The 16,483-nt window shown below is 49.7% G+C and overlaps 1 protein-coding gene across 18 annotated transcripts in view; it reads right to left on the bottom strand.

Annotated features, from left to right (window-relative positions):
• Positions 1-11,633, bottom strand: part of Znf532 (zinc finger protein 532) — a 113,299-nt gene extending 101,666 nt beyond the window's left edge. For 2 of the 18 annotated variants that reach the window (XM_042264159.2, XM_042264160.2), the window contains exon 1: positions 5,009-6,206. In XM_042264159.2, coding sequence (XP_042120093.1) covers positions 5,009-5,015 — 7 coding nt within the window. In that variant the 5' untranslated portion in view covers positions 5,016-6,206. Of the gene's footprint in view, positions 1-5,008; positions 6,208-6,947; positions 7,070-7,849; positions 7,872-8,873; positions 8,984-9,079; positions 9,900-9,979; positions 10,202-10,811; positions 10,950-11,520 lie in introns of those variants that run through there. The other 16 variants (XM_076555381.1, XM_042264154.2, XM_042264155.2 and 13 more) reach the window with 16 other exon arrangements.
• Between the last annotated feature and the right edge of the window lie 4,850 nt (positions 11,634-16,483).

The raw sequence follows: 16,483 nt of genomic DNA, 5'->3' as shown, positions 1-16,483 counted from the left end.
CGCAGGGGGAGAAAGCTGGCTCCATCTAGGAAAGACAAGACTTCTCTCACAAGGGGACACTAACACAGTCATTGTACTTTCTGTCTTCCAACCAAAGGGCCACTAAACAAGCATGAATGATGGAAGGCACCAGGAGTTATACCACTAAAACTATTTTGACAGATGTCCACCCAACATCCTAGACCATCCTGTCCAAAAGAAACATGAGAACCACATGCAGTTTTACATTTCCTAATAGTAGTACTTTTGAGAGGAAAAAAAAGAGAGAAGGGGTAAAATGAAACTCAACACCAGGTCGTGGGATGTGGCAGACCATGTGCGGAATGTATGAGGGTATTTAACCACAATACCATTCGCTCACCATATAACCAATATAAAAAATTAATAAGATAGTTCACATTTCCTTTAAGTCTTTAAATCATGTGCCTCTTTCTGTCTCTTTCAAGTAATCCAGGCTATTCTTGAACTCCACATATAACAGAGGATGACCTTGAGCCCACTCTACCTACCTCAACCCCCAATGTTAGAGTTACAGGCAGGCACGCCAGGCCCAATTTCCAAGTGTATCTTATATTTATGGTTCATGTGCAAACATGAACATGTAGTTGCTGTCATATAAATACATGAAGAGAATGCCAGAGGAAGACATTTGCTAAACTGGAATATTTGGTTATTAGAGACAGGGCCTCACTGTGTAACCTTGGCTGGCCTGGAACTCCTAGAGATCAGCCTGCCTCTCCCCGACAAATACTTCAACTAAAGGCCTGAGACACCACACCCAGCAAAGCTGGGTTTTGTTCTGTTTCAAGGTGAAACAGAAGTCTTGACCACAGTTAGTGCATTGGTTGAGTTGTCCCATGAGGGAAGAGAGGTGATACCAAAGGTTTAGCTCCAACTAAGAAGAAAGTCCAACCAAGCTGGGTCATGCACACCATCTTCTTGCCTATGTTTCACCCACTCTGAACCATCTCTGAGGCAGCTGTAGCTGAAGCCCTAGGCACAAGCAGATGATACATATTCTCTGAATTTTCATCGTCAAGATTAAATATCTACTTGCAAATGAGGTAAGATAGTTCAGAAGCAGCCGGGCGGTGGTGGCGCACGCCTTTAATCCCAGCACTCGGGAGGCAGAGGCAGGCGGATCTCTGTGAGTTCGAGGCCAGCCTGGGCTACCAAGTGAGTTCCAGGAAAGGCGCAAAGCTACACAAGAGAAACCCTGTCTCGAAAAACCAAAAAAAAAAAAAAAAGATAGTTCAGAAGCACAAGCTTCTCCAAAATAGTACAAAACAATGGCATTGTCCTCAAATGGCAAGACCAGGGAACACAGACTCCCCACCACAATTTGGGGAAGGACTCCGTGCATGCCTTTACCAAGCACTCTGTTGTAACGTATACAACCACGCTGGGGGGGGGGGGGGGGGGGGGAGTCTGGTTTGGAGTTAGAGTAAGCAGCTCCAGGTCCCACGGCTCGTAAGGATAGAACACAGGTCTGTATTACAGAGGGTTACACAAAGAGGAAACCTCAGAGATTTTGACAAAGGCATCTAAACACTTCCATGGCCTTCCCACCCAGGAGTAACCAAACATTGAGCATCACCATCCCCACTTCATCTCCTGGTCCTAGTATGTAAACATAATCAGAATTGTTAAACTTCAGCTTAGCAGAGTCCACGTGGGAGGCTTAAGTTTATTAACTCATGTTTTCAGGTTCATCTAATACAAATTTCAAATGGGAGCAGAATTATATACCACCAACATAAAAATCTGGGATACATTAGAAAATCATGGTGGAAGGAGTCTTAGGTGAGGGTCCAGAGGCTGGGTTCTGGATCCCTATCTACTCTGAACTACCTGATAAGCCTGCCCTCCATTTGGGTTAACTGTAAAAAATGAGGCAAAAATTATAAATTACATCTGAACTAAATCCAGCTGAGATCTATTAAAGCAGTGGGCTTTGATGATCCAACCTATGTAGCTTGTCAACACTCTTGTCATAGCATTCAGATTGCTATAATCTATCCCTTCGAACACAAATCACAAAAAACAATGCCAATTACTAGCCCCAAGAATCAGCCTCCAAAATGAGTCTACATCTCAAAAGGAAAAGGCTGAAGTTGAGCAAACACCTGTTTATCTTTAGGTCTCCAGGACTGTTCTACATGCCAGGAAGTTCTAATTGTGTAAAGGTGTAACAATCAACTTTAGTGAAAACCATACACACTGGTGTGGGGGCCAAAAGACCATCAAGCAGACAGCAGCCTTAGTGGGGAGGCCCGTGACAGCCAAGGAAGCCACTCGGCATTTCTCTAAAATTATGTTTCTGTCTGCAGATGTCGATCAAACAGAATTTGCTCTTCCCTCTCGAACGTCCTGCCTGAAAAAGATGATCCAAAGAATTCTTAACGCTATGTTTATTTATAGTTGCATTATTCTCATCTCGCTTTCAATTCACTTTGCTTTTCTCTTATTTTCAGAGCACATAAAGACAAAAGCATCTCTCTATTCCTTCTTGCTTCCAATTTGTGCCCAGGAGAACTTCCGTCCTTCCAATGTGCTATTTCTAGAACCAGCTCTGGTACAGAGAACATATTCTCCTCTGGGTGTGCTGAGAAGGCTCTTGGTGTATCTCCGAACTCATCACTGAAGCCTCAGAGGACAGTCACCCACCAGCCTCAGCAGCTCAGGGCACAGTCACCCACCAGCCTCAGCAGCTCAGGGGACAGTTACCCACCAGTCTTAGCAGCTCAGGGCACAGTCATCCACCAGCCTCAGCAGCTCAGTAGCTCTGCCTGTGGTACCTGCTGTCTCTGGGGACCCTCCTTTGAGCCAGCATACCCCAGTACTATCCATGTAGGAGGGAGCAGGGAGCATGTCTCAAATCCTACCTCTAACACCACTCATGATCTGGGCTCCTTTAGCCAGAGTCTTTGCCTCAGTTTCCTCACTGTCCAATGGGATGGCTCATCTCATTGCCTCAGCATTAGTTAAAATCATCTAAGTTTAAAACTCACAGGCTAAAAGCAGGGCATAGAGGTGCACATTTTTAATCCCAGCACTCAGGAGGCAGAGGCAGGCAGATCTCTGAGTTGGAGGCCAGAGCTACAGAGTGAGACCCTGTCTCAAAAACAAACAAACAAACAAACAAATAACAACAACAAAGACCCCACCAGATACTTGGTGCTTGCAGATGTTAACTGTGGAAACTGTTTTGTCCCTTCCTAAAGATGTTCTCTCTCCAACAGTTTCCAACAGTGCTAAAGATGAAACCCAAGACCCCTCCCGTGCCAGCCACCCCTGAGCTCCACCCCAACGTTCTGGAACAATGCATTTTAAGTCCTCTTGATGTTTTCGCTGCCCAAGCCATTCTCTTAGGGAACCCCAAACTGTTCCCACCTGTCTTCTGTTACCACTGTTCTATGCTAATGAGACGTCTCCCCTTATCTGTGACTTCACTTTCCAAGGTTGCAGTTACGAAGGTCAACAGTCTGAAAATATTAAAGCGAGAATTCCAGAAAATAAACAATTCCTGCTCTAAATAATCTTTATTACAGTATGTTATCAATGTTGCCCTGTTATTAGAAACTACTGTCAATCTCTTATTCTCATCACTTTCAACTCACTTTACCTCTCTCCTCGTTTTCAGAGCACATAAAGACAAAAGCATCTCTCTCTTCCTTCTCATTTCCACTTTGTGTCCAGAACTGCCTCATTTTCTCACAAGTATATATGAACAGGAAAAACCTACCGCACAGAAGGCTCGGTACTCTGAGTTTTAGGCACCCACAGGTAATCTCCAAACTGGTTCCTCCACTGAGAGCTGTGACGCTGCCATCCGCCCAGTCTGACCTCTAGCCCAGTTAGCCACACCAAAAGAGCTAAGAGGCAGAGGGCCCTGGCCCAGGCAACCGTGCCCAAACCTGAATTTGACAGATCAGGGTTCTTCACCACCACTCTTCTGCCTCTGACGTGGTCACCTCAGAACAGAGAGGACCAGCTGCCAGGAACATGTCACCTCCGGGACCCTCTGTCAGCCCTCCTGCCCCCTCACTCCCCAGATCCAGTCAGGTGCCACCATATGCCACTGACCCCTGCAGAACTACCCCTCCACTCCGCTCTCGTAAGCAATGTGCCTAGCCTTCAATGTAAAGACACAGATTTTCTCCCTAAACTGCTGCAGGTGACCCATTTGATCTCCTTACCTCTAGCCTCAACAGCTTCCATTCCATTTCCAGGTATTCCCACGAGACTTTGGGGACGAAGGCTAAAACTTTCTGCTAATACTAGTGTCCAGATCACAGAAAGATCCTCATCCGCCTTGCTTGCCCTTCTCTGCCTCGGGGGCATCAATATGGCTACCACACGCCTACCAGGCTCTCCCTGTACCTTCCGATCACTGCTCCATTGCGTACATGCTCTTCCTGAACCCTGGCCAGCCCCACACGTTCACGGACTTTCCAGGTTCCACTGCGAAGCCCCCTCTTCAGGGCTTCTCCCAGACGGTGACAGCGGATGGCCAGTCAGTTGTGTGACAGCTCTGTGGACCACTTCCTACTCTCATCTCTGGGCTCCTGTTTCCTCAGCATCCCCAGAACACGGATGTTGCCTGCTGCTCAAAACCATCAAGCCTCTGGTACCCGGTGGCAGGAACCCTCCTCACACCTGCACAGCTGACACTTCCCGGGTTCACCTCCCTCAGCACCACCACTGCCTCTGCCTCGTCTGCCTGACCCAGAGTGATTTGATCCTCAGCTCTCGCTTCCTCCCTCACGAACTCAAATGATTTTAACCCAAACAGAAAGAAAGAAAGAAATCTAACACTAAGGGTTAGAGACTAGCCTCAGTTACAAAATGAGTTCCAGGACAGTCTGGGCTATAAACGAGGGTGACTGTCTCAAAAAATAAAATAAAGGACTTGTTTTCAAGTCTCTCCACGCCATCATCGCCATGACAGTGCCCAACTCCCTACACCTCCCTGCAAGGGAGCCGTGACTTCAAATGGCAGACACACCTGGCATTTTTGAAGAGAACCACAGACAATCAAGATTTCAACAGAGATCTGCCGGATCCTTTTCCAAAATCTCAGTTCTGTTAGTGTGTGGTGTTTCACGGAAAACAAGCGAAACTGCCAAACTAGTCTCGAGATGAAAAACACTGCCGGAAGAAATAAAAGGCTGTTTCACCACTTGCAGCTTTCGGTTTCCATTTTGGCTAATTCCGATTAGTTCAGGGTGATAAAGCATGTCATCCCGTTAGAGCGGTCTGTTATCAGGAGCATCTCTCTCTCCAGTGTCTTCATGGCCACCAGTTCTGTCTCTGCAAAGTCTTAACTGCAGCTGTCAAGGTCAGTTCTCTTCCGTACGATACAGTGAGCTGAATTTATTCCATTCACTTCAAATTCACACACATGTACCAAATATTGCCAACTATTTACAACAAAATAAAACAAAAAATGCTGATGCAAAAAACCTGTACCCAGACACTTGTGGTAGTTTTTCCCACAATCACCTGAAACTGGAAACAATACTGTTCCTCAACCAGAGAAAGGATGAACAAACCGTGGTATATCCACACAGCAGAATAGTACTCAGCAAGAAAAAGGACCAAGAATCAATACACAACGCAGTAAGGACGCATTGTGGGTGCATCTTGCCAAGTGAAGACGCCATTTTGGGGGCATCCTGGGAAAACTCAAACAATATGGCCAGGAAAGAGCAGAACTGCAGGGAGACAGACTGTGGCTGCCAGGGGCTCAGGTGGGGAAGAGGTGGCCTCAAAGGGGCAGCAAGAAGTGCAGCATGACGGAGTTATTCTGCATGGATTAGGTCAACTCGGAGGTGGCTCTGCATACATGTCAAAACCCACTGTACACCTGAGCAAATGTCACTGGGTGTAAATTGAACATCTTAAATCCATACCTTCATTAGTGATCATCCCTAAAACATACTTAACACCATCATACGGGCTTCTGTGCTGCTGCTGCTGCTGTGAGGGCTGCAGTTTCAGTTCCGACCGTTTGTGAAGGAAAGATCTCTGGGGGCTGAGGAAGGAGCAGCCCCCAATGGCCTTCAGATCCTTGTCACCTTGTACTACCATTCCTTTTTAAGGTTCCACATCAGGGCAACTTCTGCACCAGCTGTCCTTAGCAAGGCTGAACTCTACCAAGGACGTGGGCAAGGTTACTCAAAACCCACACAACACAGAAGCTCAGGAAAGATTCCAAAGACGGGGGAGGGGGGGGCAGGGACCAAATCCTAACACTGTAACTCAGCCTAGCCAAAAGTGTAAGCAAAAAAAAAAAAAAAAAGACCACTTAAATGAGGTCTACCTCCTTCCTAGACTGTTCTTAAAAAGGAGCCACAGGGCTGGGCTAGGTGTGGTGGCACATGTCTGTAATCTCAACACTCAAGAGTCCAGGTAGAAGGCTGAAGTTGGAGGGCAGCCTGGGCTATCTAATAAACTCTGTCTCCAAGGTGGGTGGGGTGTCAGAGAAAAGAGGAGAGGGAGGAAGGACAGGAGGGAAGGACCGTGAGAAAGGGAGTCTGTGAACAAAGAATGAAATCCTGAACCAGGTTAGTGTGAGCTGTTAAAAAAAAAAAAAAAAAAAAAAAAGGCAACAACCTTGCATTGAGAGCTCCTTAACATGGAAAATATGAGTCAACATCAGGCAAGGGATGAAAACAGGCAAGTGTTCACCGCCCAGTTACACTCTCTTTCCAGTGTGCTCTCGCCAAACCCGCACATTCCTGCTGCAGACAGGGAAGGCCCGAAGGTCCGCCTCAGAGACCGCCTCAGGAAACAGCAAGCAGGCGTCAGCTGCAGCTCCAGGATGGGTGCCATGGTGTTCCCTCCCGGCTCTCCCAGGAAGGAGCATGCCCTTGCTTATTCTCCAGAATGCTCTGGGTCCCAGGGTCCCTCTCCCCCCACCCCCAGAGATGTGGGCCTGCTACCTTGTTACAGCCCAGCGTGAGATCAACACCTGAGGCCAGCTCCAATCCAAGATGAGCTCATGATTGCTGCCAGAGAACCAGCTCCCCAGCCTCCAACAGCATTTGCAGCTGGAAAGACTGGCCTAAATGCAAAACAAATGCTATTTTCAGGAGAGACTTCTGGGGGAGGGGAGGGGAAAGAACAAAGCTAAAAGCACCAAGAGAGTACACCAGACCAGAACATTCCATGACATGCCGTACCTAAAAAGGGCTTTTTTAAAACACATTCTCAAGAAACGGTCATTGCAAGGGGCGAGCTGTGAAAGTTAAATAAAAACCCCTGCCCCTAGAAAGACAGGAATGAAGGACTAAACGATAGAATGGCTTATTGTATTAAGCTAATTAAGGCTTATCACATTAGCCATCTGAGTTTTCGTTGGCACCAGAAATGCAGGGGCCAACCCACCACGCAGTATAGATGGGGATATGCTCGACAAGCATTCTCTCGACCACAATTGTCTGCAGAACTTGGGCAGTCGAAAATGAGGTAGAATTGAAAACCAATTTTAGCACAGTGATTTGCAAAGAACCTTGTTCCATCGTGGAAGCTATTTGCTGGTATATCCGTCTGAGATCACATTTATCTCTATTAAATACTCCATAAAATATTCCGAGCTAGCCATGCACTCCAGTCTCCCCCCTTTTCTGACAGTGCCAGCACACAGGCGACTCTCTGCAGTGTCCCGACCCCCCACACACACCGCCGCCCCTAGAAATTCCAACAATAAAACCCCCTGGATACTTAATGCCCTCCACTGCTGACAGATGCCCACCACTGCCAGCACACAACTTCACCAATTCTCAGCTCCTTCGCATTTCTGACTAGACTAGTCTGCTGAAGCCAGAGAGGACATGATACGCACTTCAAAGAGAGAAAATGTATTTGCAATCAGGTCTCCCATGGGCTCCTCTTGACTGCACTTTTACCAACCCAGCAGAAAGAAAGGCAGAACCAGCTCTGCTGCTGAGATCATATTGGATCTGACTGGTGTGACTGGTTTCCTGTTTGGGGAAGTTGCAGTTCTTTGCACAAGGAACCCCCAAGGCAAAACGTTTAGTGTTCTCCTGGAAGCTCCCAGAGCCTTTGTTCCTCGCTAATTTGCTGCTCTCCTCTCCTCTCCTCTCCTCTCCAAGCTCTAGTCTCCATTTTTTTTTTTTTTTGCCGGCCCAATTCTAACTGCAGTAAAGCATTAGACATTTTCTTCCACCCACTACAGTGGGGCTGCAAGCTAACAGTCATTTCTACACAGATAAAACCCGGCAGACCTGGGTTCCTCCTAGTCCTTCGCTAGCATTCCACACTGAAATGGATGCCACAAATAATCCCATGGCAAACTCACTGTCGACAGCCCCCCAAATCAATAAAAGACATTCCACCACTTGACTGGAAAACCTTTCGGGTCAGCACGGAGAGCATGGAAAGAGGAGAGGTGATGGATGAACAAAAGACGAATCTACCTCCAGGCTCCTCCAGTCCTAAAAAGCTGGCTGGGCTACTTCGATTTGATGAAGCTCTTCTTTCTTTCTTTCTTTTTCTTTCTTTTTTTTACAATTGTGGGCAAAATGTGCCATGTGGACTGCTTCTATGCAGAAAGCAGTGCATTCTCCACAAGGCCCAGCCGCCTACCACCCTCTAGACATGCCTTTCCAGGCCTGCCTCTTTCAAATGCCCAGGCACATGCGATTTAATGAAGGCATTCAGATCGCTCCTTGATACCAACACCATCAAAAAAGTCAGTGGGACCCCTTACACATGGATAACGTGAAAGGTATGTGGTCCCCACTCTGAACCCCACTCATCTCCAGGGTACCAATCCACTGTCGGTCTGTGTCAGAATGGATGTGCAAATTAATATTTAAATTCATGCTAAAAATAGCATATCTCACCTTGTGAACCTTGACCTTTTGAAAAGACTTTGGACCAGTGCTCAGTTACTGTCGCACGGTTGCATTCTCTGCAAATAGGAAAGGGTTAAAAGCAGCCCCAGTCAACAGGCCTACAAGGGAGGAGAAAAAAAAAAAAAAGACAGCATGTATGGCTGACAGCATCACTGGAACGCATTTATGCTCGTGTCCTAGAACAATATTGTTACCTTTTGGCCTTCATCATAGTCCCAAGTATCCCCAACACCCTTTAGTAGCATCTACAAGGAAAAGCACAAAACAGAACATAGGCTGCAAGAGAAAAAAAGGCATGCAAAGTAGCAACAAACTGCCATTACAAACCCATCAGTTCATTCTGGTTGTTTCCTTAAAAACACACGGAGAGAGAGAGAGACTGCACAAACCAAGTGTCCCCACCCTAATAAGGCACATACTTTTTTTTTTCTTTAATAAGGGTCATAAATCTCAGCTCCTTGTCCATCCCTTAAGCAAAAGAAAAAAAAGGCAGGCAAAGCCCAACTCATCTGAGACCCTGCAGAGCTGCACCTTTCTCCCATCATCTCTACGCTGGCTCTTCTAGGGTGCCATTAGTCACGTACCAGTGCTGTGTGGTGTCTACGTGTGCGTTTACATACTGTGTTGGCATGGTACCTTCCTGCAAGGTCCTCTGCTTTTGGCTGCCATGAAGGGAGGAAGCTGCTATCCCACTGTAGTAGCTCAGTGACTGCATTGTGTTCAGGAGCTGATCTGCCTCAAACCAGTTTCAGCCGGTTCTGGTCACCCTACATAAAAAAGCTATGGCAACCCTCGCTGAGTTGCCAACAAGTCCCTGAAAATCATCAGCACAGGGTTGGGAGCTGGCTGGGGGTGGGGGGGTGGGGGGGGGAGGTTGCCTCTCCCTTTTAGGGCTTTCCTGAGGAGGGAAAGGTCATTGTGTGTGCCCCCTCCACACGAGCACAGAGCCCTGGAAATAAATGCTCACCTCGCGAGCCCCCCCAACAGCCTCTCGGGGCTCATCCCCCTCCCCTCCACCCTGAAGCCCACCGCAGACACTGCTTCTTTTTTTTTTTTTTTCTCTCTCCCCCTCCTTCTCTTTTTCCCCCACTTACCTCCCACAACCTGGCTCAGATCTTTGTGTACGTGTGTGTCAAGTGTGTGTTCTCTTGTGTTGGTGGCTGACAAAAGAGAGCCCCCAAGAAAGCAATTCTATGTGTGTGTCTCCTCACACAGGATGCGTCGTCGGCTTGCAGGAGCCGGCCTGGCCTCCTGAGCAGAGTGGTGCTGGCTGGTTGACCAGGCTCCTCTCTGCCTGTCACCCCCCACCCCACCCAGCCCCCTCCTCCCTTCCGTCCTTCTCCTCCAGCCCTGTCACCACCACCACCACCACCACCACCAGCAGCAGCAGCAGCAGCCCCCCCAGTCTCCTCCTCCTCCTCGTCCTCCAACCTTCTCTTCTTTCAAGCACCTGGGGGGGGGGGAGTATGGAGGGTGGGGGGGAGACGTCCAAATCCCTTCTTCACCTCTGGGTAGTACACTGCTGAGGTGTGGGGCGCTAGGGGGTCAAGTCAAGGGGCAGCTAGGGAAAGAGGGGGCACCCAGGCCTTGGGGGGGAAAAAAATCATCTGTGCACAAGCAGCTCTGGCGGGGGGGAGGCGAGCCCGCGCTCACGTGGCCCCCTCTGGAGCCGGTGGGGCCTAGCAACACCGGCCTTTGCCTCGGGGAGGGGGCCCCCCCACCTCCAGAAGCTTGGCTGGGCGCGAAGGCCGGCCGTCCCCAAGGCCAGGGTGGGACAGGCCGCCGCCACTCAGGCCAAGGGGCCCGAGCCTCGCGCTCGCCGTGACCCCGCGGGGTGGCACGAGGGGCCCGACGCTCCCCCCCTTCCCGCCCCACCCCCCGTCCGCCCGGACCCCCGCGGCCCCCGTGTCCCCAGCGCACACCCACCCCCTGGCCGGGCGGGCCTCCGCAGCGCTCAAGCCCGGGTGTCCGGGCCGCGGCTCGGGCGACCTCTGCTCCGCGCGCCGCCGCCGGCGGCTGCTGTTGCTGCTGCTGCGCCCGCTGCCGTGCGAGCGGCGACGGCGGCGGCGGCGGCGGCGGCGGCTTCCATGCTACGGGCGTGTCGCGCCTCCCCGCCGCCGGGGGTCTGTGTGCGAGAGCGGGAGCCGGGCCTCGCCACCCTGGGGCTCCCCCCCGCCGCCGCGGCCTCGCCGTGCGCCCGGACGCCGGCCCCCGCTCCCGGGCGCGGGCTCTAGGCCGCGCGGCGGCGGTGGTAGCGGTGGCGGTGGTGGCGGTGGCTCGGCCCGGGCCACGCCGGGGCCTAGCGCTCGGGCCGCCCGGGCGGGCGGGCGGCGAGCGAACAAAAGGGAGCGCGGCGAGGGGGAGGGGGCGCCGTGGGGGAAGGGAGCCCGAGCCGGGCGGCGGAGCGCGAAGCCCGCGGCCGCGACGCCCCACCGGCCCGGCGGCGCCTCGTCCCCCCGGGTAGACGGCTGCGGGCGCGCGGTGCGGCCCGGCCCGGCTCGGCCCGGCCCGGAGGTGCTGGTGGCGGTGCTGGGGGACGGGGGCCGAGCGGGGGGTGCTGGTTTGCTGTCTTTTTTCAAACGGACACTTGAGACTCTCACCCAGTCCTTTTCCATGGCCCCAAGCCGCGACTTACTGGAGTGGAAGGAAGCAAGGCCTCGCCAAAGATGGTTGGAAAGAAAAAAAAAAAAAAAAAAAATGCCCGTGAGCCTCTCTACCCGGGATCTTGAAGCCAAGGTGGTGGTTGTGTGCTGTCCTCCTCGTAAATGGTGGCAAATAAGTAAGAAGAGAGCAAGCTATCTTCAGATAAATTCAATCTGAGATTCTCCCAGGAGGTGGAAGAAAAGGGCTCCCTTCTGTTGGTTAGTGGTCTGGAGCCCTCTTCGCCTTCAACTGAGCCACAAAAGAATGGAAGACACCCCTGGGGTGGGAAGAAAGCCCTGGTGTAAAAAGACACACGTTTTGCTTTCCGAGAAAAAGCCACTGGGGCCAGATTGAAGCATGGCATGTTCGGTTCATGTAGGGTGGTGTGTGTGTGTGTGTGTGTTTTTTTTTTTAAACTGGGGGAATGATATTGAGTAAACACGATGTCATAGCTGGGTCTTTCAAGTTCTGTAAGGGAAATGTAACAAGCACGAATGTAACAAGCACAAGTTTTGTACATACAGCAGGTGGTCATGGCTTTTACAGAACACAGGCAAAAAAGATACATACAGAAACCCAGCCAAAGGCCAGGAAGGGAGATGATCGTCACCCATCTGAGAGGGAGAGAGACAGAGAGCGCGATTCCTTCTGTGCCAGATGAAGTGTGCTGTTTCCCAGCCCTGTGTCCTGGTGCCCATATTGTGCACAGTCGAGCACGCCACTGAAAGGGTTCTTTTTTTTTTTTAGAACAAGAGAAACCTCCATGTCGAGCTAATTGTGCTGACTGGAAGTCGGACAAAATGGAAGGATCTGAAAAAAACAACAACTGCCACCATTACCTCCTAAAAAGGCTCTCTCTTGTTTGCTTGTAACTCTGAAGACCAAACTCTCAGTGGAGGAGCCGTGAAGACTCCCAGCAGAAGCACTCCCGAGTGCTTTATTTTAAAGCGGACTGGTGAATGTCTGCAAAGCGGACAGAGGAGGTTTTCCTTTGAAATCTCAGTGTCCCCTTGCATTAACTTCCGTTGAGGAAGCCATTGTTCTCTGTGCTAGGGCGCCCGTGGGATGGACACTGTAAAAGATCTTTTGCTCCTGGAGACTTTTCATGCAAATGAGTTGAATTACTGTCTCACATGAGAGTTCTTTAGTTTCAGCCTGTGCCTGTGCCACGATGCCCGCGTTGCAGCGCGTCTCGGCCCAGGTTTGGGAAGACCCATGCAGTCGGCAGATTTTTGCCAACCACAGCATCGTGTTTGCCAGTGTTACAAGATGATGAAATTGAAACTCTCATCTTCTGGAAGCCAGAGAACAATGCCACCCAACACACTCTGTGCGTTGAGTTTCACCCTTGCCTGGACTTGATTTCATTTGAGAGGAAGCCTTTTCCTTCTTCTGAAGGTAGGCCGTTGTTAATCTGCATGTAAAAAAAAAAAAAATTATGTGCATTGAAGAGCGTACAAGGACCTGCTAATCGGAGATCCTGATAGGCTGGCGCCCTGTTACAATATATGGAATTTGATCGTGCAGATGTCCGAGGAAGGTCATGGGTTGGTTTGAAATCTTTTGTACTTAAAGTGCTCTCTTGCCCCTCCCCCACTCCCTCCATAGCCCTGAAAGCTTAGGGAAACAGCATTTAAATGGTTACAAGAGTTGTGCCCCCTAAACCAAAGTCTAACTTGCTTATCCTAGGAATCCAGCTGTGCAGCTGCCCCACGGATTTGTAATGCCAAAGACTTGGGGGGGGGGGGGGCTCTGTCAAGCCCAGTCTCTTGGTCAACCCTTGGCTGGGGGAATTCAGTTTCACGGCCCCACTCACCATTTGCACAAAAGACAGGAGCTAGCATTGCATCTGCTTTTAAACCAGAAACAACCAAAAAGTAAAAGATAACCATTTCTAGCAGATTCTCTCGTTTCTATTTTTACAATGAGGGCTTCAGAGAAACCTCTTTGGCCAGATAAACTGATAGTTAAAAAAACAAAACAAAGCACCCATCTGAACCCATTTTGCAAAATCATTGAGTTTCACAGCCACAGAGACAGCTTCTGAGTTGGGGTTGGGAGGCACGACCACTCTTCCAAAACAATCCCTACAAAAAGGTCCATTCTAACATTCTGCATATGCAAGACTACCTTGTATACCGTTCTGCTTTGAGCAACAGTAAAATAGTAATTTGACTACAAGAATGAAGTAAAACTATTATCTGAGTACAGTAGATAAGGACAGGACAAAGAAAACATACCCTTCTCATGCCAAACAGAAACCAAAGGAATCCCAAGCCCTTTGGGATTTTTGTTATTGATGTTTTTATTGCTAACACGGAAAGCCTTGCGTTTCCTCCGGTGGATCAGAGAATCCCAGCTTCGTTTTTTTTTGCTTTTTGTTTTTATGTAATCTTTTGTGGTTGGAAGCCAGCTCTGTAAAAGCCTGTAGCCACCATGCTTTCCCCCTCCTTCCACTCTGGAATTGGGAAATTCCTCGGCTAGGCAGAGCACACAAAAGGTGTGTTCCTGGAGGGAGGGGGGCGTGGAGAAAAGCCTGTTCTTTATCTCCCCGTCAAAGGCCTTGCAGGCTAACCCCTCAATTGCAGCGGCTGAAGGTTTTGAGCTGCACTTTTTTTTTTTTTAAGCTCAAAACCAAGATAGGCCTAGGTATGTGTAATTTGTAGAGGGTTTAACATGTAACATTTGCTAGCCTGTTTTTAAAGGAATCATTGCAATATTTAACCCTAGAAGAGTAAATTGAATGATTTGTAGCAGATGTGTAGATGGTCACATCCAAGTCGAGGAGCATTTCTTATTAAGAACAGCAAACTTGATAGAATGGAGATTTTTGTTTTCATATGTATTTTCAAGAACATACCCCTAAAAGAAGTCATCGCCAGTTTTTCATTGTTAACCTCCAGAACTGAACTGAAAAACAGATCTCACACTTTCTGTGGGAACACCTCCTTCCCTTTCCAGAGCTTCAGCCCAGAACACCCCCCACCCCTCCCCACCCACCCCCAGTAAAGGCCTTTGACTAGAAGACCTGAAGGACGGGGGGCTTATTCCTAGTGGGCAGCACTTTAGGGGGCTTCTAAATGTTTGAATGGCCTCAGGCCCTGAGGAGTGACTAGATACATTAATTCTTAGCTCTGCCTATCTGGCAAATCAGTGATAGCTGGCCATATTCAAAGGAAGAAGAAAGGTGAGGACAAGAGAGGAGGTGATGATGTCTGGAAGCTCTACCCCGAAGCATCAGAGAGTCAGAAGTTTGGGGCTTTAGGGAAAGTTAAGAGTTCTTCTGTTCAGAAATGGTGGTGGGAAGAACTCTGCTGAGAAAGATAGACGCTCCTCTGCCCTTTGCTTCTGACTCCCGTGACAAGAACCCATGCTCCAGCTTGTTTCCAACTACTGAGTCTAGGAGGAGGGAATGAGAAAGTGTGGAAAGCATCTGAGGGAAGAAAACGCCATGGGGCTCCATCCGTGTATATGACACCACCCTCCCACCACCCCAACCACCAACCCCTGTCCTCTACCACCATCAGAAAGCCTTGGGGTTCCCAGGTTTCAAGCCTCAGAGTCTTAGTTCCTTCCTGGAGGGGATCTTAGGGGTGAATCTCCTGCAGTGAAGACCATGCCTGGTCACTGTGTTGTATCTTCATCTTAACCTCCTACTTGCCCCTGCATCCGTCCATACCATCTGCAGATGCCACAGTGTTCTGTGCATCCCGTGGGTGGCATGACATCATTCAGTCCTCAAGCACCTAAAAGTAAACATGTTCTCAGTAAAACTAAGGCCTTCTGCCATGGGCGTGGCTGCTGTCGGGTTTTGTTTTCCTCGGGGTGTACACTTCTAGCCTCTAGCTGCCGAGAATGTGGGGGGGACGGGGACCTGAGTGCCCTTGCTGGCCTTACACATACACATCACAATATCCAGCTTTTTATGTGGGTTCTGAGGTGCAGGAGCTTGGACCTTCAGGCTTACACAGCTGCCACTTGGAGCCCCTGAGCATCTCTCTAGACACTTCCGGGAATTCTGACTTCTGGTCCCTCACTGCAAATTGCCTCCATCTCTGGTTAATGACAGTCCTTGGGAACTGTCTGGCAAGAGGGTATAGAATACATTCCCCCGGGGAAACCAAAGTCAGAGTAATGAGTACTGGGAAGACTCGGCCCTCTGGGTGCGTTTGACCCCACCTCGTTCCAAGAGCCATCTAGTTCCAGAGCCCTGTCCTTGAGGCCTTTCCCCATGGCCGGCACTGGGGGTGAACTTCTTTCTAATCCTGCCTTGGGCACTCCCCGACAGATGTGATCCAGAGGTTGTTGGATCGATCCTCCTTTTCCAGGTAATTATAGTTCAAGGCATACAGTCTCAGAAACAGCTCTCACTGGTTATATCCTTCCTTCTCTCTTATCCACTCCATCACCCCACCCTGTTGATTACAGTCCAACTGTCCATGTCCGTTGCCCACCTTCAACCTCCAGCCCCCCCAGTCAGTTTAGATATGATCACTACCAGCTCTCCTCATCCCCAGCCTGGCCAGCTTCCATAGCAGCCTCCACGCTGATGCTCTGGGAGTCTTTCTAAAGACACCATCCCCCCATCCCTCTGCTCAGACCTTTGCACGGCTCCTCATTAGACTGTAAACATAACTTAGGAGGGCTTCTATCCTGTAACCCATCACAGGGCCTCCCTTGCCTCATCCGCTGAACACTGTAGGAACCGGGCTTGGTGAACATTCCGTTCTTTGAATGTGACCTCCTTCTCCTTGCTGTCAAGTCTACACATGTCATCGTTCCCTCTTTCTGAAAGAGTCTCTGGCCTTCTCCACTTTTGTCTGAGTAACGCCTGCGTATCTTTAGGTCTAAATGGATGTCATTCCCAGAAGCCCTCCCTGGCTCCTCAGCTTTGGAGCACTCCTAACATACACTCACTCCTAAGTCCCTTTTTTTATTTCATGTGTTTTGTCTAC

This window comes from Peromyscus maniculatus, chromosome 19 (assembly GCF_049852395.1).
Source record: "Peromyscus maniculatus bairdii isolate BWxNUB_F1_BW_parent chromosome 19, HU_Pman_BW_mat_3.1, whole genome shotgun sequence".
NCBI lineage: Eukaryota > Metazoa > Chordata > Mammalia > Rodentia > Cricetidae > Peromyscus > Peromyscus maniculatus.
The sequence above is the reverse complement of the archived record's forward strand: the minus strand, read 5'-3'. Positions and strand labels throughout refer to the sequence as shown.